We start from the raw sequence: 25387 nt of genomic DNA on the forward strand, positions 1-25387 counted from the left end.
TTTGAGGGAAATACATTTTCGACCAATTACAAAAAGCACAATATATATTGTCCTTCTGCAGTCACCTGCCGTTAACAAGGACTGTACTGATGTGGCCACCATGTACTCTGGAACCTGAACTATTCTCTCTCATTTCTCTTATTGATTGTGTGTTGTCCTCTCATTTGCTTGTCAACATAGTTAATCACCGGCTAAAATTGTGCATTCTTTTACCCAAAACTGCCCCACTAAAAAGATCTTAAATAGCACATGCAGTGCTTTCTTCGTTAGTATATCAATGCTTTCTACTGTATGTTAATGCTCCCAGATTCCTTTTGTTGACCTAGAATACACCTTGGTACCTCAAAACAGATATAATTTCTAACCCTCAGTTTAGGTCCTCCTTTATCGAATACCTGCCATTTAAATGGTGTTTCATCAGATTAGGCTCCATTCCACATCCATTATTTAAGTCGTCACCTTATGTTTTAAATGGAAAAAGAGCTAATGCTGTTTCTTAAATAAGAGCTTTGTATTCATTTTTTGTGTTTGTTGAAGAAGCACACTCCATCTGTTGTGACATCAACTAAAATCATTTGAACTTCCCGGTGCAATGTCACCATTGTCTTTGCAGTGGTCCCAAGACTGAAAACCCATTTTGTTAATGTTCTGCATAATGTTAACTTTCCTGCGAATTATTCTTGGGTTTATTAACTAAAACCAGCTCATATCAGATCAGCTTCTTTTATTGCAAACTCTCTTCAGCAATGTAACTTACTACTCCGTATCTAGGAACTTTTAAAATTAGCAAACTGATTGGGACCACAGACCTCCCTAGATATATCACCTTAGCGAAGCTCCTGGTGAATGCCACCCTGGTAAACACCCTGCACACTCCAGTCTTTAAAATAACCCAATATTTGGCGTCCTGCTGCGTTCCTCATCGCTTAAGTAAAATCACCATCTTTTCCTTATGGATCTCCTGCCACTCTCCCACCACACTGTAGCTTCCCTCCTCCTCCCCGCCCAAAGCCTCGCTCTCTGCTATAGTCGTAGAGCACCTTTCGTACCGGCCTATAGTCGTTAGCTGAAGTCTACTCGGACGGGGTAATGGGATTTTCTTTCCTCTCTCGAGTCTTCGGAATCCCAAGATTGACTAGAGTCTCCTGAGACAAAAGACAATCGCCCTCCATTCTGTTGCTTTGGTCTCTGGGCGAGGCAAATATGACGGTGGTCACACGTGCTTCCCCTTTTGACAAAGTAGCAATGTAAAACAGCTTTATTTTCTACTGTTGCTACGTTATACAACAGTGACTACCCAGATTGGACTCCAGTAGTCATGCTAATGGCTCTGTTTCAGGGCCATACTTAACAGTTGCTTATTGGACTGGCAAGCTGTGTAAGGTGGGGTTTCTGTACAATAAACAGAATTACTTTCTCCTTGCTATAAAATTTGATTATCATCCCTAAGTATAGCAAGGAGAAATGTTTGCTACCTCTGTTACAGTGTTATGCATTCAGAAGAGTGAGGAATTGGGGTCAACCAGAATTTAATATTTCTTGGCTTGCTTTTGTTTTTTCTCCTAAGGTTCTGGTTCAGGCTATTAAGGAAGCAAAGGAGCAGCACCCAGACATGTCGGTGACAAAAGTAGTGGTCCATCAGGAGACTGAGATCGCGGAAGAGTAGCAGTGCAAGGTAATGCGAGTACACATCATAGATCATACAGTGCAGACTCTTATAACATTTTAAATCAGTGGCTTAGCACTATGCCTTTGTAATCAGATATTCAAATCAGTATTTGTCATTATCCTGCTGGTCTCATAAACTGTTACTGTGGGCAGTAATTCCACGACTATTTGGCGCTGAAGTTACTCCATGAATGCTCTTCATATCTGCAGTCATGGATCCAATTTTGAAAAATAAACAAATCTGATGGCTGAGGCAGCATTTTCCCCTTCTCTCTGTCTAGTTTGGGATGTGCAGATTTTTTAGAGGCTCCGTGAATCTGGACAATCAGACAGGCTTGGAAGTAGCTGAAAACTTTGTTGGGGCTGACATGATAGTATAAAAGGCACTGAATGTTGCATCCTGCAACTAAACTATATAAAGTTAGTCGGGATCAGGGTGAGCATCCCATATTCTAGAGAAGATGTAGAATGGTCCAAGGGAGACTGGTTTTGCCCCAACAAATAACAACAAGCATTTGCAATGCAATGGGTCTCACGTTTGCTTGAGTTAGACCTATAATAATTGTACACTCCTAACCGGACTTTTCTTGCCACATAAATTGAAAAGTTAAAGTAAAACAGTTTCACATAACTAACCGGACTTTTCTTGCTATAGAAACTGAAAAGTAAAATTTTCACATAAGCGAGCCAACGGCTGGCATCAACGCAAAGGGAAATAAACTTTCGCTTGCAGTGAAACCTATCGGCAAAAGTGCAATTATCCATGTAACCGACAAAAGTGCAATTATCTATGTAACTGGCAAAAGTGCAATTACCTATGTAACATGATCGATGTCATGCAAAGCGCTCAACTACTGCCCAGCGAGATCGCGCTGCGAAATAAAGAGAAAAAGTAGTCCAGAAACCAGACAGAAAACATCAAGCCTAATATGTTTTCAGCAGTTGGTCGGTGAACTTGCGGAGGGCTAAACACCCGAAAAGCCATGACGTATTCATGCCTTTCACTAATGAAAGGAAGCGGATTTTAAAAGGCAAGCCCACGAACGAATGAAAGTGACTGACGTGACATGGGCGTAGTTAGAAGCCCAAAGAGAGATTACAACAAGGGACAGCGCTTTGTGCTCACCCCTAAAAAGGACCCCTATTTTCCACACAGTTCACTGTCCCTTAAATCTGGCAATCCAAAAACTGGGATTGGATTTGCCGTTTTGACTCGACAAATATATTCAAAATAATCATTATCTCAAAAAAACATTAGGAAAGAAAATTTGCAGTGCACATCTTGTTTGGTGGGATGTGACGGGCGCAAGGCTTGGCCATAGTCCAGGCCTAAGCCTAGAACCTGCAGCTGGTCTGGTGGCACAGATAGAACAGGAAGCCTTCGCCAATGAGCAGAAGTTGCACCTAGAGCCTGTTGTGCACAATAACAAAGACTGTGTGGAGCTGGCTTGGGACCTCACCTTTTACAGCACCCTGTGTCCATAGCCCCATGCACTAGGCAAGTGGCTTTGTATTCTGTGGCACCGATCTAACACAGGGCCTCTACACAGTGAATATTTATTTTGTAAATGGAGTAAGGTGTATAAAGTCAAATTCTGAAAATGTTTTCAAGGGAGCCTGATGGTTAAGTTCTCAGAAGAAAAAATATTATTCAAACATAAACATTCCCTTAAAATCCTAATTTTAAGGGAAGTTGGATGTTGCTGTTTTGACTCAAACCTTAACACAAAAATCCATGTGGTAAGGTTATCAACATAACCATATCTCACCTACATTGCTTTGCCTGTGATATCACACATTATCAAAGGTATAATCACAAATGACACAATCATTGACATAATTGGTGGCTATGAATTGAGCCACTCAGTTGCTGTGGTCTGAAAAGTGAGATTCTGTGATCTACAATATTGAATGCACATACAGCACAGTCACAGTGAAGCCCTTCCATTGCCATCATCAAATGGTCCGTCATCTGCAACAAAACCAATTTACTCTGTATGTTTGTTCTAAAATCGCTTTGCTTTTAGAGTTTTGCTTTTAGAGTTTTGCTTAATTGACAGGCTGTACACCACTTTATGAATTTGTTTGTGAGTTGTGAGATATGTACCAACTATCAGTCGACATTTTACCAAATGTTCTTAATCGAAAATGTGCTCTTTGCACAAAAGACATTTTCTATGTGCTTTTCGTTTAATCTGACATATTGTTTTCCAGAAAGAAGGTGTTGCCAAATTTAGCTTCAATGGTGGGCTGGACAAAAGTGTGTTCTTTAAAAATGTTTAATGAGCCAATCCCCAATGAATGCACATTTGCCTGATGGATGGTTCTGAAATTAGAGGGGCTAAGTAGGCTTTAAGTTTTCTCAGCAAGAAATATATATTTTCAAGTTCTTATCAAAGTATTGTTTAAAATACATTTTCAATTGATTGCGAAACCCACTTAATTCGTAGAGTACACTAATGTTAGAATAACATGAAAACTTACAGTGAGGCAAAATTAACCAGGTGAAAGTGTGGTAATGTGTGAGCAAAATAATCTTTTTTGAGATATTGACATTCGGCAAATAAACAGACAGTCCTCGGAGTAAAGAAAGACAGTCTTGTAGGCTGAACATTTTCACAGACCACACCCTACGATCGATATAGGGGTTATCAGTGTTCTGTGGATAGAGATGCCAGAGCCAGCCACCTCAGGCACAGTGATGGAACCCTGGGCACTACGCAGCACTAAGAGTGGAAGGGCCTGGAGCCACCTGCCTCATTGGACTAGGTACCACTGTGTGGTTAGAAAGAATGGACATTTATTTACCTTGTTCGTCTTCCAGCACGCTTCATCATTCATGATCCACAGAGTAGGTCTCTCAGTCCTACAATGAGGATGGAATCCAGATCGGGAGAAATGATTAACAAAAGTGCTCGGTCATGGGACTCTGGAGTTGAAATATAGCACAGTGTTGAAGAAGCTCGTTCAATAACGTAGGAGCAGTAATAGGGCAGACATTCACCAGATCATCAGTCTAAAGTAGACTCTCGCCACTAGAAGTGCTTTGCAGCCTTTAGAAAAGCAGAAAACATTCCCATTTCAAAATTAGTATTTATGAAAGGAAGCCAAATTTTGAGCGTGTGGCAGGGTTTTGCATCAATAATGTAGCTTGGCATTTATAATTAGAATAGGCTGTACCCTTTAAAGAGCCTTGAAAAACCTTTAATATTTGAAGGTGATCATTCTCCTAAATACAAGATGTATTATCAGATTAGATAGTAGAAGCAAGACCAGCGCTCAAGTCAGGTTTTTGGCAGAAACGTTAGATTGATTAAAACCAAGTTTAAAAAAAAAAAAAAAATTTTTTATCATTACGTAGACTGCAGAAAACTAGATGGCTAGGTAGAAGGAGTTAAGGGGATTCTTGCACTGTTTACTGCAGCAAACTACTGGATGGAACTAGTTTTAGCACGTTACAAGCATGTAATATTCTATATTTTAATAAAGGTTTTTAAGAGTGCTTTTTGAAGTGGAGGGTTTCAAGATTCAGAGAGGATCACCAATTTTTCTCAATTTCTTTTTGCGGAGATGAGTCTTGAGTTTCTGATTCTAGTGTATTTGATCTTCCATGGATTCACATGCTTTCATCATTACCTGCTGTCGAGCTGGACGTTCCACAGTGATGACACATTAACAGTAAAGTGTGTTTTCCTAAGAAAACAAAAACCTTTTTTATTTAATAACCCACTTTCCTCATTTCACCTGACTCTAGCCAGTGAGATGAGAGCAAACTCATTCTCACTCAGTCAGAGGCCACTATAGAACACATTTTTCTATAGCACCAGTGTAAAAAAAGGAAAAATAGCCCCTGATGGCGGATGTATGGAGGGATGAATGTGACACCATGAAATGTGCAATTCTAGAGAGCCACTGTATGTTAGATTTTCTTTGCATGTCATGTGAAAGGTAGTTCTTTTCTTACATATTTTTTTCCCTTTCACCTCAGACTGGTTTTCAATAATTTCCACTGGTTTCCTATGTAGGACAATTCCTCTTTGGAGAGCTCTATTTCCTGAGGTTTGGCTCTGTGGATATACAATTTCACTCATGGCACTATCTAAGAAAAGCTTAATTCATGCCTTGTGTTTGCCTCTGGTAGCAAAAAGAGGTTATATACTGATTACTTATTTGGTAACCATGTATACCGTTTATACTGTACCCGCCCAAGACATAAAATAAAGACTGCAAAATTTGCACAAGCACCATTGGTGGCTGGGAGGATCGGCTTCTCAGGTGGGTGCAGAAGAAGAAAGCAACAAAGGAGCCATCATTAGGTAAGGACTTGTCCCCAGAGATAAAGAAATCTCTTAAGAATCTGAGGAGTTTTGAGCCGTCTGAGAAAGCCATGTCAAGAATGCACGTCTCCCACATCGGGAGAGCCACGTATAAAGGCTGCTAACATTTTGATAGGCATACAGACTGGCCAGGAAAATCATATTCTGAGGTGCCCCTTGCTTTCAAAAAGAAATCTAAACTACTAGAATCATATTCAATTTTGACAATGATGGCTTTAGTGTTGCCGTTGACACCTCACTCTTGACAACCCAGACCGTTGTCTGTACTTATCATTGCTGACATGACATGAAGAGAACCCTTGTCAGCCCTTCAGCAGCACCTCTGCTTTCGACTGCTGATTCCTCGCCGACCCTCCCATAATTCCCGTTCTGTCAATTGGGTGTTACCCAATAATAAGCATCCCAGGTCTATGAATCTACATACTGGTCAAAGCCAGTTTTTTGTTTGGGCGCTGCGTCTGCGGTTGTGGACAGCCTCAAAGGCAATTGACAGCCTAGCCTGCAGGAGTGGGGCAAATATGGGCCTGCACGTCTTTTTTTAAAGCAGAACGAAGTCAGTGGGCACCCGCAGTGTGTCAACTAACGGCACACAGAGGTAGCGATGCAAAAGTTTCCGGATCCAGTTTGACCCCTGGAGAATGTTCAAAAGATGAGTCTGCGATTATATAGAGTCTCTATGACAAAGAGCGTTACTGAAGGTAACTTGTTCAGTGTGCTTGTCCTACATTACCACAGAAATTACCTGACGTTTAAAAACTAAGAGCATTTTCTGTTACCATGCTCCCTTTTGGTCTTACAAGCCCCATGGGTGTTCATCAAAGTAATGTTAGTGGTTGCTCTCCATCTTCGGAGGTTAGGATACCTGTTGTCCCCTACTCTGATGATTGGCTGTTGAAATCAGATTTGCCACAGTCAGTTGTAGACCACCTCCTGATGACGGTGAACCTCCTGACATCATTGGGGTCTCAGTCAATAAGCCATAGTCGCACCTGACCCCTTCACAGAGGCTTCCACTTATAGGAGCTGGTTTGGACATGGTGCATTTCAGGGACTTGCCATCTTCGAACCGATCCACAGCTACTTGCTGCACCTTCTCACTCTCAAAACAGTTTTTCTCATTTGGATCACTTCAGCTGATCATGTGAATGCGATCCGGGCTTTACCAGTGCAGCCATCTTACAGCAACTTTTCCCCAGACAAGCTGGTGTTGAGGACCTGGGCAGCCTTTTTGACGAAAGTCATAATTGTTTCACGTTGGTCAGCCCATTCCCCTCCATACATTCTTTGCTCCACCTAACCCCTCAAAGGAGGAGAGACTCCATTGAGTGGATCTTAAGAGAGCACTGAGTATTTATATTGATTGCATCAAAGACCATCAGGTGAATGATCAACTCTTTGTGGGATTCCTTGAGCAAAAAAAGGCGTGGCAGTGGATAGTCCTCTCCATTAAGACCTGCTTTGTAATAGCCAAGAAGCAGCCTTTGAGTGACTGAGGCCCCATTGCACCAGGGTGAAGCCTGCTACCTCTGCTTTGAGACAGTGTACTTACTTGACAACTGCCATGCTCCATTTTGAGCAACACCACCTTGACTGCCAGGTCCAACAGGAAGGGCATTTTGTATGTTTGATCCTGTGGGACTTTTTAGCCTTTGGCCACTCAACATTGTCCCCTCCTTTGGGAAGTACTGCTATAGTATGTTTTCACAAGCTGAGGTGACCTCTCACTTCCTTGTTCTTTGGAATGGTCTCACGTTTCTATCTGAAACGGTCCCAAATTAGAGATCTGCTCATTGATACCTCCACTTGTTTTGTGCTCTGCACCCAAAGGCTCGAAAAGAGTCAAGTAACAAACTGAGATCAGCATGGAGGAGTGGTGCTTATATGTGGCTGTGCTTCATCACTTCTGTGGTGGAACGATGCCACCAAGCAGCACACACTACCTAGCAATGGAGGAGCAGGGAGCCCTGCATTGAAAATGTCCAGATCCAGTCTAGTGTCTGGTGAATATTCTAAAGACGAAGAATTTGCAGTTAGCGTATCCAATAGGTAGTACTTTACCGCAGATAATTACCTTGTTATTTTTTATCTTCTCATCCAACACCAGAAAGTCTTGGTGTCCAGACTTCGTACTCAAAGCAAAACCCAAAGGCATTTCCTGTGGCACCTCCACATAGAAGGATGAAGAAACTTTATTTTATGCCCTGAAATGTCTTTGCTTCTGGGAACGTGGCCCTCCACTCTGCCAAGGCCACCTGCTTACTGGGTCAACGTGTTTCTTGTGGTGTTCACAAAACTTACTGTGATCAGATTGCTCACACCACAAAATAAAGCTTTTTAGAACTAGGTCACCCATGGCTTAGAAGCATCCAACAGATTTGGAAGTGCAGCATGAACTCTTTGAACATCATTGCATGACGGTGGGCATGGCTGCCCTGCTTACAGGAACATTTTTTAATGTGTTCCACTGGATTGTCAGTAGATGAGCAAGCCACAGTCATTGGGTAGGCCCTTTGATGATGAGCGGCTGGCTATATGGAGAGACAACTGACTATTCCCTGCTGATCTTTCATTGGGGTTTAGGGATCTCCCATTTTTCCACTAAGTAGGTCAGGATCATCATTGGTCAATAAAGGAGATCACAATGGGTCGATGGATCCACCATGGGTGTACCCTCCCCTTTTTGTGTCTCCTTCTGGACCACTGTCTTTCCACTGGGTTGTGTGCTCCGGCACGTCTCAATTTTAGATGCAAAGTCCTTGACCTGTTAAAGAAAGGTGCCATAAATGTACCTCCGGAAGAAAGGGGCACATGAGTTTTGTAGACTTGGCCCCCACGCCGGAACTTCATAGTATGAATTTGTTCATGCAACACAACAAGTTGCTTTCCTTGAGCCAAGTCCTGGACAAGCCCTGAACATGAGGGAGGCTTGTTGAAGTCCATGTGTTGTGTAGCCATTTTAGTTATAGCACCATGCATGTTATTTTAACACACTAGGCCGCTGTGCACTTTAACCTAGATATATTTTATTCAGCTTCATCCTATTATTGTTACAATACCCATTTTTATGGTCTTGTTTTATTTCCGTCTATCTAACTGTTTTTGCCTAGGCCAGCACTCTGTTCTCAAACAAGTCATTCTTGATCACTCTGTGCTTCTTCCAAGGCTACAGCACGGTACATTTCCGGTGAACATGGTAGAAGTGTATTTCCCAACATTCGTAGAAAATACACATCCTTATGTAGGGACACTTTCTCAGAATATCAGCTGTGTTATTATAAAAACACTTCCTTTTCCCTTACACGTGAGAGGGAGCTTCCAGCCAGGGAACCACGACTGTATGCTGATTGCCAAATGCTTCGCTACCGATGCTAACGCAGACTGCAGGCCTTTTCTCAAGTATTGGGTTTGATGTCTTCCCTTGGGAACCTGAAGAACAGAATTAGAGCTTAACATGCTGTGCTCTATCCTAGCATAGGTAGGGATTAGCCCATCGAAAATAGTGACAATATGATAGCGTTGTTTTTGTGCTTCACTCTTCTCGTCACAATTTTAATACTGTCACGTTGTGTCATCCTGGTTATTGCAGCTCACGCTTTGCTATCTAAGATGCAGTTGTTTTAGTAAACTCATTGTTGGAACACATACTGCTTCTGTTTGTCATTTATATATGAGACTGAATTGTAAGTGAGAGAACCGGATGAGACCTGAGTGACCACGACTTCCCTGAGAAGCCAAGTATGTCATGCGCTCGGCTGCCCAATCATCACTATCCTTTGGTGGGGATGAGGCACTGCTAGTTAGCCGGAGCAAAACCCGGATTGGAGCGACAGGTATCACCCGCAGTGCTCAAAATCCAGTAGTCTCATTAGAATAATGAGAGCCTACGCGACACATGGATTGTCAGAATGCCTATTTCTGTCCTCTGGTTCTCCCCACTTACAGACATTACCTGAGGTTCACTGCGAATTTCCAGCATTGTCAGTTCACTGCTTTACCGGTATGACCGGTGGCTGTTACACACTTCTTTACGACAGTCCTGGCAGTTGTGATGGCTGCATTTATTTCCTTAATTGGGTGTGTGGGTAGTGAAAGCAGAGTCTTCAGCACTGGTCACTGAACACCTTCAGTGGACAACCACTCTCCTCCACAACCTAGGCTTCACATAAACGTCCAAAATGTTTGACCTGTTTCCTACGTAGAAGGTGCCTTTGACAGGGGCAGTGCTGAACACAACCCTCATTGAGACCATTTCCCCTCCGAGGATCTCTGATTTTCTAGAAATGATTCAAAGTGTTTTTTTAACTCTGGTTCAGATCCTGGTTCTGCCGGTTCTACATCAGCTTCCCTCACTGCCTGGTGCATACTGATGTAGCCACATGATAGATGCTTGCCCATCAGTGGTGCCTGACATCAATTTTGTTCTAACATCAGAGGAATATCGAGGCTCAGATATGAATTTTCCACTCTTTTCATCCAAATTTGAACTGGTGGATGGACCCCTCCAATCTTTTGGTGGACTACCTTTTCAGCCTCAGTGTACTGTGCTCATGGATTCCTCCTTGCTTGGTGGAGATGCCCATCTGAGCCACATGATGGTGCATGGCTTTTGGTTGCCATCTGAGCATCACCTTGCACATACATGTGCGTAGGCTATCTTGCAGTGAAGTCATTCCTCTAGTCCATCTCAGGGAGCAGAATTTAGATTTTTTCAGACAATACCCCCACCCTCCATATTATCAAATAAAGAGTGGCTCTAGGCAGTGGACCTTGTGTTTGGAGACGAATAACGTGTAGAAATGGTTCCAGCAACCAGCAGTATTCCCTGTGGTGGCTCACCTGTCACGCTCCCGAAGTGTGAGAGTGTATGCTGTCATTCTCCTGTCCCTGAGGACCACAGGTGGCAGCTGTACCCCTACATGACAGTGATACTCTTGTCCAAATGAGTTTCTTTTCATTGATCTTCGTCCCAGAACATGAAGTGGCGACAGCTTTGTCCCATAGACTTCACTCTAAATGGTTCTCTACAGGGTGCGTTCAGGTGTTCTCAGGTCCTGCTGTACATGTTCCTACCATTCCTGCTTTTGACGAGTTTGGAAGAAGATGCAAGAGTATATCAAGCACAGGTGACTATGATCTCCCAGGAGTGAGCCTTTGTTTTGAACATGTGGCCCAGTACGTGATGATTAATAACTATTTTCTTGACATACAGGATGTTCACGTGGAAGCCAGAATCCATAGGTCAGAGATAAAAAAAAAAAAGCAGCTCCATATAAACATTAGCATGCAGAGCAGCCTGCAGTCTTTTCTCCCCCAAACTGATCAACTACCCAGTTCTGGTAAGGGCTCACAACACAATGACTGCTTTACACAAACAAGCACGGAGGTCTCCTGCTCTTTAAGTACCACAGCATTGTTCTAATTCAGTCACGGCATTTCCATGCCAGAGTCAACAATACATGAGAACTTGCACTCAACAGAGTAGGTGCGTGTCATAAGTGGGAGTTCATCCAAAACAAAACCCGGTGGAAATGATCTGGTGGGATCACCCGGTACTAAATCTCTTCGTAGCTCTGCAGAACAAGTAATGCCAGTTCTTCTAATGCAGACATAGGCTCCCTGGAGCAGTGATCATCTTCTTCGGGTGCTGTGGTGTAGGCGGGGGCTACATGTTGATAATCCTGTTCATTTGAAAGTATTGCGCTGGCCCTCCTGAAGCCGTTGTCAGTGCAACACACACGCCTCAGAGTACCATCTTTTGGCCCTTATTTTAGTTGCTTTCTGCCAGGCTACCTTAGATTAATCTCTGCATTTGCAGCATTACAGTGACTGACATGGGCACTTAAACTGCATGTGTATATGAAGACAGTTCTCCCCACCAAGGATCCTGCAACACTTTCAAAACAGAAAGTGAACTTCCATCACAATGGTCATTGCTCCTTTTATTTGAGGAAAATTAGAGAACTGAGTTGTGAGGGGAGAGGTGAATGTAAAAGGGAGAGATGACAGCTTCCCACCTTTTTCTGATTTAAAAAAAAATGGCATCTATGTGTTCGGTTCTGAGATCTGAATGGTTCTGGAGTTAGAAATTGAATACAAATTTGTGTAAAATCTGCTGCATTCCCTTTTAACAATACAGTTCTAGCCTATTATATACAGAACAGAAATACTCGAAGTAGAGATGTGAGATGAGAAGAATATGGAGGGGAGGAGAAAGTAAGAATCAGAGGCAGAATCGGCAAGAGCAGGTGAGAGGTGGGTTAGAGGAGCAAACAAGGTGAGTCTCAGAAGGGCCGAACCACCAGGAGAAGGTAGAAGGCTGGGGAACAGTTTGGCGGTAAGCAGAGTATGGAAGAGAATGTTGCACACGAAAAAGGCAGAACAAGCCAGAGAAAATAAGAATCTGTGGGCAGAGAGTGGAAGGGAATATAACCTCAAGAGGGAGAGAACCACCAAGCAAATAATAAAAGGCTTGAGAGAACTTTGGAGGTGGGAGGTGAATGTAGGAGGGCAGAAACAAGACAGTGTAAGAGACTGGAGGTGTAGGGAAGGAACAGAGGTGGGTGGAAGATGGGTGAGGCATTAAAAGAAGGGTACAGACTGCGGGAGACTTGAGTAAAACTTCGAGAGAAGTGGACATAAGAGAGCAGAACCAGCAAGAGGCTGGGGGCGGACAGGAAGACGGGGGAGGGAGAGGGATGCGAGGAGGGTAATAATGAGAGGTGTAGGAGGGCAGTGGTCGAAGTAAGAGACAGAGCCAACAAGTGGAGGCTAGTGACAGAGAGAGAGATACGAGATGAAAGGTGGAGAATGCAATGGAGAGCTGGATATAAACAGGGTGGAACCAGCAAGAACGAACAGGAGACTTAGGGGGCGAGGAAGGAGAGATGGATCTAAGTTGGGCAGAGCAAGGAAAAGAAAGAAGAAGGCTGGAGGGAAATAGAGAAGGGCCAAGGTGAGAAAGGGATGTAACTAGGACAGAACCAGCGAGAAAAGATCCAGCTTAGGTAGAGAGGAAAGGCGCGCGGGATGTCAGAGGGGGAGAACCAGGAACAGAATGTTACTAACAGATGGTGAGCGGTGCGTGCAGATCGAAATGTCAGTTGTGTATTAAATCAAAATATAAATCCAAGTGCTTAACTTTATTTCTTAGTTCTTTAAATATATTCATATGTTACAGTTATATTTAAAAATAAATAAAATATAAAAAACATTGCACCTAGCATTATATTAAAGAATGTTGTATCTATTTACTTAGTGCAGCTGATACATGTGCAAGTGTGGCTATCAAACCTCAGTGTATAAAAGAAATCCCTCCCCCCCCCCCCCCTTATGAAATAAATTCCTCTTGATTGCAGCAATGAAAGGGAGCTTCTCGTTTACTATACACACAGGGCCGCATTCAGAGTGGGCCTGTTGATACTGATCCCTGCGCGAATCCCTTTATGTCCACAAATCAGAGTTCTGATTTGTGCATGAACTACTTTCCGTAAGAGATTTCGGCTGGTCAGTCGTGCCAAAATTAACCTGGGGAAAAACCTGGAAAAAACAAAACATGCAGATTGTGGGGCATTAAATGAGGATTCTGTGTTATGCCCCATTTCTGAGTGAAAGGTGTGGAATAGGGGGCCGGTAGCTCTCTCCACCCAAGGTTATGGTATTCACCAATTGTAGTAAAGATCTCCACTTTTGCCATTCTCCTTGAGGTAACATTTCGTAACCAATCTTGGCCAGAGAAAGCCACATTGAAGATTCTCCCATCATTTTCTATGCACTTTCATTTTTTGTGTGGGGCACATCTTTACTAATTTGCTCAGTGAAACAGAATACAAGAAAGTGAGTGCACTGTAACTAGCCACCTCTCCGAATTAACCATGTCCCATAAAGCTGGTCACACTATTGACCCTCTTTTCCTTCCTTCAGCTCTTTCATCCCCCATGATTGTCCTTTAAGCACCGGCTACCCACTTTTGTGTCCCCTTAGCTTTCATGCTGCCTAGTCGGGTGAAATGGGCATCATTCACCCTGCTGCGTCCCTTTTAGAATGTGATCTAAAGTTTTTTATTCAGAGTTCAGCTGTGTGCTGACCTCCTCCTGGTCAGTGTATGTTGTTCTCAACACTATGAAGCACTACTGTATCCAGCCATCATATGTATAAAATGTTCTCTTAATTTTGCCAACTGAAACTTTGCTGTTGTTCCGGAACCACTTCTTCCATCACAAGCTATTCTCTGTTGCTGGCTGAAATCAAAGCCAGTGCAAATCTCTCGCAGAAATGTGGCCCCAGGACTACAGCATCTGCAAATTCTGTCTACTGCCTGCTCTCCAAGAAAAACTGCCTGCCGGTACTACTTGGCTTCTAGATTTGAAACAGTGATTCATTCTTGTTAAGTGTTTATTTTTCGTTTGGTGTGGGGGGGGGGGGGAAAAAAAAAAAAATATATATATATATATATATATATATATATTATATATAATAATTTGTGGCTGTATCTACGGCACAGTCCTGTAAGCTTTGCAATTCCCTCTCTGATTGTTTCCTTTGAAAATAAAATCTGCTTCCTTTTCACAGTAGTGTGTCATCCTTCTCGAAATGTAGTTATCTTGAACCACAGTTGGTGATTTTGAGTAACTTCAGCCTGCTCTCCAGACTCGTTCCCGTTCTCTGTTACCGCCCCTCCCCCCTCTGGAATCCCCCTGTCCAGCTCATGTACTGGCCAGAGCTCTAGACAGCATAGTCCCTTCTCGACCTCCCTTTGAACTATCTCCTTTTCCTCAGCGCAGTTGCTATTGAGCAGAAAAAGGCTGCAGTGAAAAAAACGTTCAGCAGACCCTAAAGTTCTTATCAACCTGTTACTTACCTCTTAGATGCCTTGCCCCTCTAAAATCGCTGAAAATGAAGATAACCCCGAAAGCCTCTCGGATGTTCTTCTCCAGTCCACTTTCAGGTAGCCGAGGGAAAAAGAGCTTGTTGTCTGCATACAAGGAGGTGGAATCCCTCCAGGAGGCCATCACACCTGAAGCATTCGGCCAATAGTCCCATTGGTCTTGTTGTCAACATGAATAACAGTGAAGATAAGGGGCGTTTACGTCAGACACCTCTTTCGATTGGTAACAGTTCAGAAAGTGTTAGTGTGGAGGTTGCTAAAAAATTAATATTTTTTTATTTATTTTTTTATTAGGGCTAGCAACCCCAACTACTGTGTTACATTTTAAATTCTGACTCTGTATTGCTCCAGGCCAAGCACTCTCTATCAGTACCTACCAGTATGAGTGATATCCACCTCATTCACCCTGTCGCCCTTATCTTCTATACATTGATGTACACACTTGTATGAGTCATTGTCTTTGTATAATATGTGTGTGATTTAAAGCACTCTGATACCTTATATTGGGAAGAGTAGCGCTATAAAACAAGTCAATAAATATGAAAGGGGGGCTATGAAAAGATGAGGGGTGCTGTTGTTGGATGGCAGTGAGGACATCTAAGGAAAAGGTGGTCATTGTGGGGTTGTCAACAAAGATTGCCGCACAGTCTCCGACAGTGCTAAAGCTGGCCCGGGATTGATAAAGTATATATACATAACAAAGCTACATTGAAAATGATAAAATGCTCTGCAAAATTATGTTGATATCCTTAGCTTGATTCGTGGAAACAGCAGAACTACATCAAACAGTAGTATGTATAATTAGTGGCCTCAATGCTAGAATGCTCTGACAAAAAGAGAGGAGGCATTAAAGGCAAAAGATACAAAGCTATATGGCGGAGCATAGCATATAGCTTTTTCAATTAGAAATAAACCCAAATTCTGAAAAGCTCCAGCCTTCCATTAAAATTACTATTTCAATTTTTGTTTGTGAATTAAAGAAACTCATTTTTTAATTTGTGTTTTTGTTTGAAGTCTACTTATTTCTGCAGTTTTGTGCATTTATTTTGAGGTTCATCTCCTAGAAATTCTTTAGGGATCTGTCCCTGTCTTCCAGTAGTGATTCATTGAGGGTCCACAGAAGTCAGAAGGTTAAGAACCGCTGGATTAGAGTATTTTCGGTCAATCAGAATGAGTTTTGTAGCAATTGTTAATGATAAGTCCACGAGTCTCTTGTCTGAAGCGGTGAGCTGGAGTGTCGCAGGATCTGCGATAATCCTGAGGTGGCAGTTACAAAATCTAGTTTAATCTGGGTTTTGAAGGTGTCCTTAAGATAGAGAGGCTTTTTCCCAAAACAGTTTGATAAGTGTACAGCTAAAGAATATATGTTTCAATTCAGCATCTTCGTCCTAGCAGTTCTCAGTGCGAACTAGGCCCACTTTGAAAGGTTTGACTTGGGTGCAATAGGTGTGGTGTAAGGAAAAAAATCCACAGTGAGTTAATGTTGGGATTATGTTATCTTCTGATGTATTTTCACATATTTCTGTCCAGATTTTCTTTGAAGAAGGGTCCCTGTGTGTGTATATATCTTTAGTTCCATTTCTCATCTACTTTGAAACAGGAATGGGAAATTACCTTTAAGTGCATTGATTAGTTTGTAGATTTACCTCTCTTCTTAAGTAACATTGGAAGGTCTGGATTTTTAAAGTTACCTCCTTTCAATAATTTAACCTTGATGACCCACGTCGGTTGTGCAGGAAGTGTGCAGGCTAGAGTTCCACAAATAGCAGCACCCTCTCTATATTAATGTCTTTATAAAGCAAGGTATCCTTGTTTAACTAGTCTTTCTCTAAGTTGAGATTCTGTTTTAACTCTTGTTATTCCATAGGGACATAAAACGTGATTTAGTTATCTGGTTATTCAGCTTGTTGTCAATTTGCCTTGCCGTTTCAAGCATGATCTTTAGAATGTTGTACCATGATCGGGTTCATGGTTAGATTTGTAAGACTATAGACTATGTTGTAAAGGTAGGAAAGGTCTTTATGAACATGGCGCTATCCCGGATGCTTATCTGATATCTCTGTGAACTAGTATGCTGTTTGTCTCACCTTCTCCAAAGCAGCTTGGTAGCTAAACAGTTTGGGAATCAAGAATCACCTTGTTTGTAGATAAGGGAAAGCTTCTTACATGACAGTCTTGCTCTTTTTTTATTCCAAAGGAAGTCTGAAGTTTGTTTACTTTCTTAAAAAGCTGACGGAAGTTGATTGGGACCATGCTCTATAAGAAATTAATAAACAGGAGTGATCTTCATTTTTAAAGATTCCATTCTGCCCCACCAAGTTATGCGTTTGTGGGAACATACATCTAAGGGGCCTTATATTTTCCCTCGAGTTTGTCTTCATAGAATTCAATAGACTCCTGAATATTTGAGAACCAAATGACTAAGGGCCACATGTACGTACATTAGAAATTGCGATTTTCTAATTTTGACTATATGTAAATCGCAATTAGGAAATTGCAATTCAAAATGTTTGAAACTCCATTGAGTTTCTTTTGCGATTCCCAGTGGGTCACAAATAGACCTACATCATGAATATTAATGCAGTAGGTTGCAATTTGCGACTCATTGGGAATCCCAAAAATGACGGGGATGGTGACCTGCTAGGGTCAGCTGACCACCATATCTCTGATTGCTTTTAAATAAAGCAAACTTTTTTTTTTTTTTTAATGCCGCCTGTTTTCCTTAAAAGGAAATGGGATGCATTTAAAAAAGAAAAAAAAATTTTAAAGTTTCATTTTTTGTAGGCAGTGGTCTGTGATACCATTGTCCGCTGTAAAAAAAAAAAAATCTCAACCATTCACAAAGTGGTAAGGGTCCCATGGGGCCCCTTCCCATGTGCAAATGGGTTACCACCAACTTTTCATTGTTTGTGACTGGAAAAAAGCTTTGGACATGTCGCCCTCAGTGCCTAATACATTTTGGTTGCCTGTGTAGTCCTGTATTTTTAATTGTGTCAAGGGCCACAGTGAATTAAGGGCGAGAACCACGGTTTTGTCTCCGTTTAAATGATATCCCGATATATTGGAAATTTCTCAAATTATATCTAGCTGTGCTTAGATGGTGCTTAGATGGGCTCATGAGCCTCTGCTTTGGACACAAGGATATCATCTTTGTATGCTGCTGTTTTCAGAGTGTTTGAGTTAATTGTGATTCTTCGGATATGAGGTTGTTTATTAGTCTTAAAAGTGGGTCAGTTGCCAAGAGAAAATAGCAGGAGACAGTTTGTGTAACCCTGGCATATACCTTAATTTAGAAAAAAAACTGATCAGAGAATGCAATTGGCTATTATCCTTGCCTGTGAGCGTGCAAACAAGGCCATTGTTTTAATGAATGATGCCCCAAGATCTGTCAGTTGTAGTGAGGCATGCACGTAAGACCATGAAACCTTTTCCGATCAAGGGCTAAGTGGCGGAAACAGTTTTGCGACTGGGTTTGCAGGCTGTTGTCAACAATTCATTAAAGACACTGGGTTGTGAAAATTTCAAATTCTGCCCGGAGAGCAAGTATACTTAAATATGATTCCTGTTTAGTGCAAGGTGAGGGTAGTACGACACCCAGTTGTGTATTTTGGAGCATGTTAACAAATATATGTATAAAATGTGAAATGCAGTTCGGCCTGAAATTTGCTCTTAGCTCAAAATTCTAATTTCTGCAAAAATATTGCACTTTTTCTCAGCACAAATGTTGTCAATTAAAACCTTGCAGAATTTGTAACTGGAGGCACTGCTATATTCTGTTTTGCGGCTCAGGACAGAGGAAATGTGTTTTTACCATCATTCTGTGATGTATACTTGAAAAGGATAAGTAATGCCATGCCTGCAAAATACCGCACTGAAGGCGCATATACTAAGGGCCTTACCACCTCCTATCATACAATGGGTCTCTTAAGGAGCCCCAGTATGTTTCATTCTTGATTGTATTTTTAAATGCCTAAATAACTAAGTTTGCAAACCAAGCAGTTTTTTTTATTTTAGATTTGTGCTGTAAAACATTTTGGTAGTGCAGTCATCTCCTTCCACGCGCTCCTGTGCCAGAGAAGGAATGTCACTAGGATCAGTCTCAGTAATGTAAACACTGTTAAAAGAATCAGTTGGTCAGATAAAGGAATCCGATGGTTAACAGTCTATTCGTTGTTAATTTTTAAAATGAACTCTTGCAGTATTATCTGGGGGTACCGCAGCACCTCCTGTACTTCTTGGTTCAGTGCCACTGTCAGAGAATTTGCAGCCGCTGCTAAGTTTGTCACTGGCAGCCCTCAAGGGGCAGCACCTGCAGCAAGTACTTACTGAACGTGTTCAAGGCAGGGTGCATCCCAGTGCTGGTGTAAGCCTTCTGTGTAAGTCATACTAACCTCTAAAGCTGGGGTCTCCAAACTTTTCAGTACGAGAGCCACATTGTATATTTTACAAATATTTGCGGGCTGAAAAAAATATTTTTTATAAATGAATGAATAAACTTTAAATGAGTGATTAAGGTTTACTTGGATCTTTCACCATGATATGATTCAGAACAAAAAAGAAATGTGACAATTACAAAGAAATAATGCTGTGTGTAAACTGATATTATAAATATAATATGATACATAAATATATTTACATATAAATAATATATATAAAAGTGATGTGTAAAATATAAAAATAATCATTGTTTTATATATATATATATATATATATATATATATATATATATATAAGAGGTTTCTAGAGGCTCTGTTGCCACCTACAGACTTTTAAAGAAGTTGCATATTTTTAAATAAATAGCGGAGTAGATAGCCTAATAATACTAAAGTAGCTGCAGGCCAGATAAAATCTTTTAGAGGGCGGGATGTGCCCCGAGGCTGTAGTTTGGAGACCCCTGCTCTAAAGGATGGGCTTGGGAAGAGGGATGCCTGCACATAGTTTTTCATTTCTCTGTACCTCTTGAGACACATCTAGTTGCTGCTGGTCCCACTGTTGTAGAAAATAAGGCCATCTTTAGCATGCAGGTTTTCTAAGGAGTGTTAATGTTAGCCTACTAGTAGTGCGATGCTCACATCTGCATTTGCCCTCTCACTCACTGGCCTGTTTAACCTGTGATTGCATACAAGAAAATGACAGGCAGGAACTAAATTGTATATTTGCTTTTTACAAAGCTGTCCCTGGGACTGGGACATATGATACTATCAGTCAATCTTGGTTTTCAGCCAACAGGTTGCATTATGTGGATTGTAGTTTTGCTTTTAATAATTTCATTGTGGTCTCAATGCCCCAGCTTGCAAAGTGCTAGGCCCTAAAAAGCCAGCACTTGAATCACAAGAGGTATCTTGACATTTTAATTGATTCCTGCAGGCTGGACGCACAAGGACATTTACAGGAGGTGCTTTTAAATCGCAAGTTTCGTAAATTATTGCTAAACACAGCACCCCCCTGACAATGCCCACACATCCGGGTCAGCACCATGTGAGATAGCGATGGGGGTAGAAGCACAGCACAGAGATAGGCGGAAGAGAAGCACACTGGCGAAAAAGTGCAACATGGAGAGCAGGAGAAAGGGAGTTACCCCGTTAGCTACTTTGAGTCAAAACTCTGGCTAGACAAAACACCGATCTCTCCCGCTAGTGTGGTAGCGACCCTTGACCCAAGGGTAGGTCGCTCCCCCTGCCACTGCAGCTCCTCCAGGTTCCTGAGTTCCTGAGACCCACCTCACAGTAAGTACCCCCCACCTCCCAGCCCCTCGCTCTGCCCTGCGCTACTCACCCTCTCTCCTGCTTCTTTTCTTCTTCTCTGTTCTTCTGTTCTTCCTCCTCGCTCCTCGTCTGTAATCTTCTTCTGTACTCTTCTTTCCCCCGTCTTCACTCTACTTCTCTTCTTCCTCATCTTCTTCTGTGGTCTTCTGCCCTCTGTTCTTCGTTTTCTGTATCTTCTTCTGTATCTTCTTCTGTGTTCTTCTGTGTTCTTCCGGTCTTCCTTTCTTCTCTCCTTCCGGTCTTCTGATCTTCCTTTCTTCTCTCCTTCCGGTCTTCTGATCTTCCTTTCTTCTCTCCTTCCGGTCTTCTGTTCTTCTGTTCTTCTGTTCTTCTGTTCTTCTTGTCTTCTGTTCTTCTTGTCTTCTGTTCTTCTTGTCTTCTGACTTCGGCTCTTCTGCCTCCTCCGTCCTCTTCTCCCCCCGCCTGCCCTCCTGCTCCTGCCTCATCCCCCTCCCCCACCCGCATCCCCCTCTCTATCTCCCCTATCTAACCCGTTCACTATCTACCTCCCCCACTCCTCCTATCTACCTATCTCTCTATCCCACTATCTAACTCCCTCACTCTCCACCTCCTCCTATCTATTTCCCTATCTATCTTCTCTATCTATTTCTCTATCTCTCCCCCCCTCCCTCACCCCCTCTATTACCTATCTTCCTATCCTCTCACTCTACCTCTCACCCTCACCCACCTCTACAACCCCCCCTCCCCTATCTTCTCAACCCTACTCCTATCTTTCTCCCCTATCTCCTAAACCTCCTAACACTCACCCCCCTCCACCCTTAAACCCCACTCCCCCAGCTCTTCTCACTCTACCTGTCCCCCCCCTCCCTCGCGCTTTCCCGCCGCGACCTCCTGCACGCCCCCGCCCCCCAGCTCCCATTCGCCCCCACCTGACCCCTCCCCCCCCCTACCTCATATGGCGGCCGCTGCGCGACCGCGCCGCTGGCGCGCCAGAGGCACGCCAGAGGCAAGCCCGTCTGCGCCTGTCCCGCGCCCAGCGCCACGACCCCTGGACCCCAGCTCTCCCAAGCCCCGCTGACCCGCTACGACCCCACCACCCTCCACGCCCTCAACCCAGGACGCTCCAACACTTGCTTCCAAGCTCACCCCAAACGCACCCATGGACCCTTCGCCTGCAACTCCTGCAAACGCACCTTCCACCACGCAACAACCATGACCACCAGCCCACGCGCCATCAACCACCTCAAGTGCATCCTAGTCAACGCTCGCTCCGTCCACAAACACGCCGTTGAACTCTGGGACCTCCTGGACTCCATAGCACCGGACGTCGCCTTCATCACGGAGACCTGGATGAACGCCTCCTCGGCCCCTGACATCGCCACTGCCATCCCCGAAGGCTACAAGATCTCCAGAAAAGACCGCACCAACCAGGTAGGAGGAGGTATCGCCATCGTCTTCAAAGACTCCATCAGCGTCACCACCTCCACCGAAGACACCCCTCTCGCCGCTGAACACCTGCATTTTCAGATTCGCACCGATCCGAGGACCACCCTCAGAGGATCCCTCATCTACCGTCCTCCCGGGCCACGCGCCCTTTTCAGCGACGCCATCGCCGACTTCATCTCCCCGCACGCCCTCGCCTTGCCGGACTACATCCTCCTAGGTGACCTCAACTTCCATCTGGAACAAAACAACGACCCCAACACCACCACCCTGCTCAACAACCTCGCCAACCTCGGCCTCAAACAACTGGTGAACACCGCCACCCACATCGCCGGACACACGCTTGACCCCATCTTCTCCACCAGCAAACACGTCTTCTTCAGCCACGCTTCCGCCCTACACTGGACCGACCACAGCTGCGTCCACTTCACATTCCGACGCGAGACCCGCCACCTCCGCACCCAACCCATCCCTCGTCGACAGTGGAACAAGATCCCCGAAGAGCAACTCTTCTCCGCACTCGCCGCCAACCAACCCACCCTCACCATCGACCCCAACGACGCAGCCCTCAACCTCACAAACTGGATCTCCAACTGCGCAGACATCCTTGCTCCCCTCAAACGCACGCATCGACAGACCAACACCAAAAAACCTCTCTGGTTCTCTGACACCCTCAAACAATCAAAGAAAACTTGTCGCGCCCTTGAGAAAGCCTGGCGCAAGGACCGCACCGCTGACAACATGACCGCCCTCAAGAACGCTACCCGCGAACACCACCACCTGATCCGCGCCGCCAAAAGGAACTTTTTCACCGACAGATGGACAAAAACAGACACAACAGCAGAGAACTCTTCAGCATCGTCAAGGAGTTCTCCAACCCCAGCGCCAACGCCGTCACACCCTCACAGGATCTGTGCGAATCCCTCGCCACTTTCTTCCATCGCAAGATTAGTGACCTCCACAACAGCTTCGGACACCAGACCCAACCAAACACCACCGAACCGGCATCCACGGCCATCACCCTCAACAACTGGTCCCACATCAACACGGAAGAAACCAAATCCATCATGAACTCTATCCACTCTGGCGCCCCTTCGGACCCCTGCCCGCACTTCATCTTTAACAAAGCCGACGACATCATCGCCCCGCACCTCCAGACCGTCATCAACTCTTCTTTTTCTTCTGCTACCTTCCCCGAATGCTGGAAACATGCCGAAGTCAACGCCCTACTAATGAAACCTACGGCTGACCCGAGCGACCTGAAAAACTTCCGCCCCATCTCTCTTCTGCCTTTCCCAGCCAAAGTAATAGAGAAGACCGTCAACAAACAGCTGACCACCCTCCTGGAAGACAACAACCTGCTCGACCCCTCACAAACCGGATTCCGAACCAACCACAGCACGGAAACCGCCCTCATCTCAGTCACTGACGACATCAGAACCCTGATGGACAACGGTGAAACAGTCGCCCTCATTCTGCTCGACCTCTCGGCTGCCTTTGACACCGTCTGTCACCGCACCCTAATCACCCGCCTCAGCTCCACCGGAATCCAAGGCCAGGCCCTGGACTGGATCGCCTCCTTCCTCTCAAACCGTTCCCAAAGAGTTTACCTCCCTCCGTTTCGCTCAGAACCCAATGAGATCATCTGCGGCGTACCCCAAGGCTCATCACTCAGCCCGACACTCTTCAATGTCTACATGAGCCCCCTCGCCAACATCGTACGCAAGCACGACATCATCATCACCTCCTATGCCGACGACACGCAACTTATACTCTCCCTCGCCAAGGACCCCGCCAGCGCCAAGACCAACCTACAAGAGGGTATGAAGGACGTCGCAGATTGGATGAGGCTCAGCCGCCTAAAGCTGAACTCTGAAAAAACGGAAGTCCTCATCCTCGGCAACACCCCGTCCGCCTGGGACGACTCCTGGTGGCCCACAGCCCTCGGCACCGCACCGACCCCCACAGACCACGCCCGCAACCTCGGCTTCATCTTGGACCCTCTTCTCACCATGACCAAGCAAGTCAACGCCGTGTCCTCCGCCTGCTTCCTCACCCTCCGCATGCTCCGCAAGATCTTCCACTGGATCCCCGCCAACACCAGAAAAACCGTGACCCACGCCCTCGTCACGAGCCGCCTGGACTACGGCAACACCCTCTACGCCGGGACCACAGCCAAACTCCAAAATCGCCTGCAACGCATTCAAAATGCCTCGGCCCGCCTCATCCTCTACATACCCCGCAGCAGCCACATCTCTGCACACCTGAGACACCTGCACTGGCTCCCAGTCAGCAAAAGGATCACCTTCCGACTTCTCACCCACGCACACAAAGCCCTCCACGACAAGGGACCAGAATACCTCAACAGACGCCTCAGCTTCTACGTCCCCACCCGCCTCCTCCGCTCCTCTGGCCTCGCACTCGCTGCTGTCCCTCGCATCTGCCGCTCCACGGCGGGTGGGAGATCTTTCTCCTTCCTGGCGGCCAAGACCTGGAACTCCCTCCCCACCAGCCTCAGGACCACCCAGGACCACTCCGCTTTCCGGAGACTCCTAAAGACCTGGCTGTTCGAGCAGCGATAACCCCCCCTTTTTCCCCTAGCGCATTGAGACCCGCACGGGTGAGTAGCGCGCTTTATAAATGTTAATGATTTGATTTGATTTGATTAACGATGAGTGTTATCTTACCATCTAAGTTGCTGGGCACACAAATATTTCTGGAGCAATTGATTTAACCCCACAAGATACTTTAAAATGCAGGCTCTTCGTGGCCGGCTAAATAAACCACAACAGATTCACCGTCACTGTGCTCTTTTACCAGTACTAGCGATGTCTGTCTTCGCTCGGATACGCAGGCTGCTTATCCGAGGTTAGCAAGAGTTTTGCGATTACTTACCACTAGAGGTCAGTGCTGCTCTAATTATGGACAACAGCACCGGTATTACTGCAAATCAACTGACTTCATAAGTCTGACGGGGCCGTTGGCAGTAATTCCCTATAGAAGTAAGAAAAACATGACCTTGGTCAGGAGCCTTCGGTTGTTTATGGCAACTAAATGGAGAATTTCTAAAAGTAAAGCACAGATTTGTGCTAAAAAAAATGACACTGTATAAATTAGTCCTCCTTTACATAATTATACCCTTTGATCAACTCCCATTCCGCTCCACACCTAAAGTTGCCTTGCCGGCTTTATCCTCTCGCATCAAACGCCTGTCGGGCAGCTGTTTTCTCTGTTTTTTACAGGCAAAACATATACAGCCTTGCTGCTACGTGGCTTCTGTCAGATACCGTCATCAGGTTCACAGTCTTATCCTGTATAGCGTTCTCGCC

The 25387-nt window shown here is 44.5% G+C and overlaps 1 protein-coding gene across 14 annotated transcripts in view; it reads left to right on the forward strand.

Moving 5' to 3' along the window:
• The window catches only part of EPB41 (erythrocyte membrane protein band 4.1), a 698787-nt gene that overhangs the window by 658805 nt on the left and 14595 nt on the right, over nt 1-25387 (forward strand). For all 14 annotated transcript variants that reach the window (XM_069224160.1, XM_069224170.1, XM_069224159.1 and 11 more), the window contains one exon: nt 1568-1675. In XM_069224160.1, coding sequence (XP_069080261.1) covers nt 1568-1666 — 99 coding nt within the window. In that variant the 3' untranslated portion in view covers nt 1667-1675. The remainder of the gene's footprint in view (nt 1-1567; nt 1676-25387) is intronic.

This window comes from Pleurodeles waltl, chromosome 3_1 (assembly GCF_031143425.1).
Source record: "Pleurodeles waltl isolate 20211129_DDA chromosome 3_1, aPleWal1.hap1.20221129, whole genome shotgun sequence".
In the NCBI taxonomy this organism is placed as follows: domain Eukaryota; kingdom Metazoa; phylum Chordata; class Amphibia; order Caudata; family Salamandridae; genus Pleurodeles; species Pleurodeles waltl.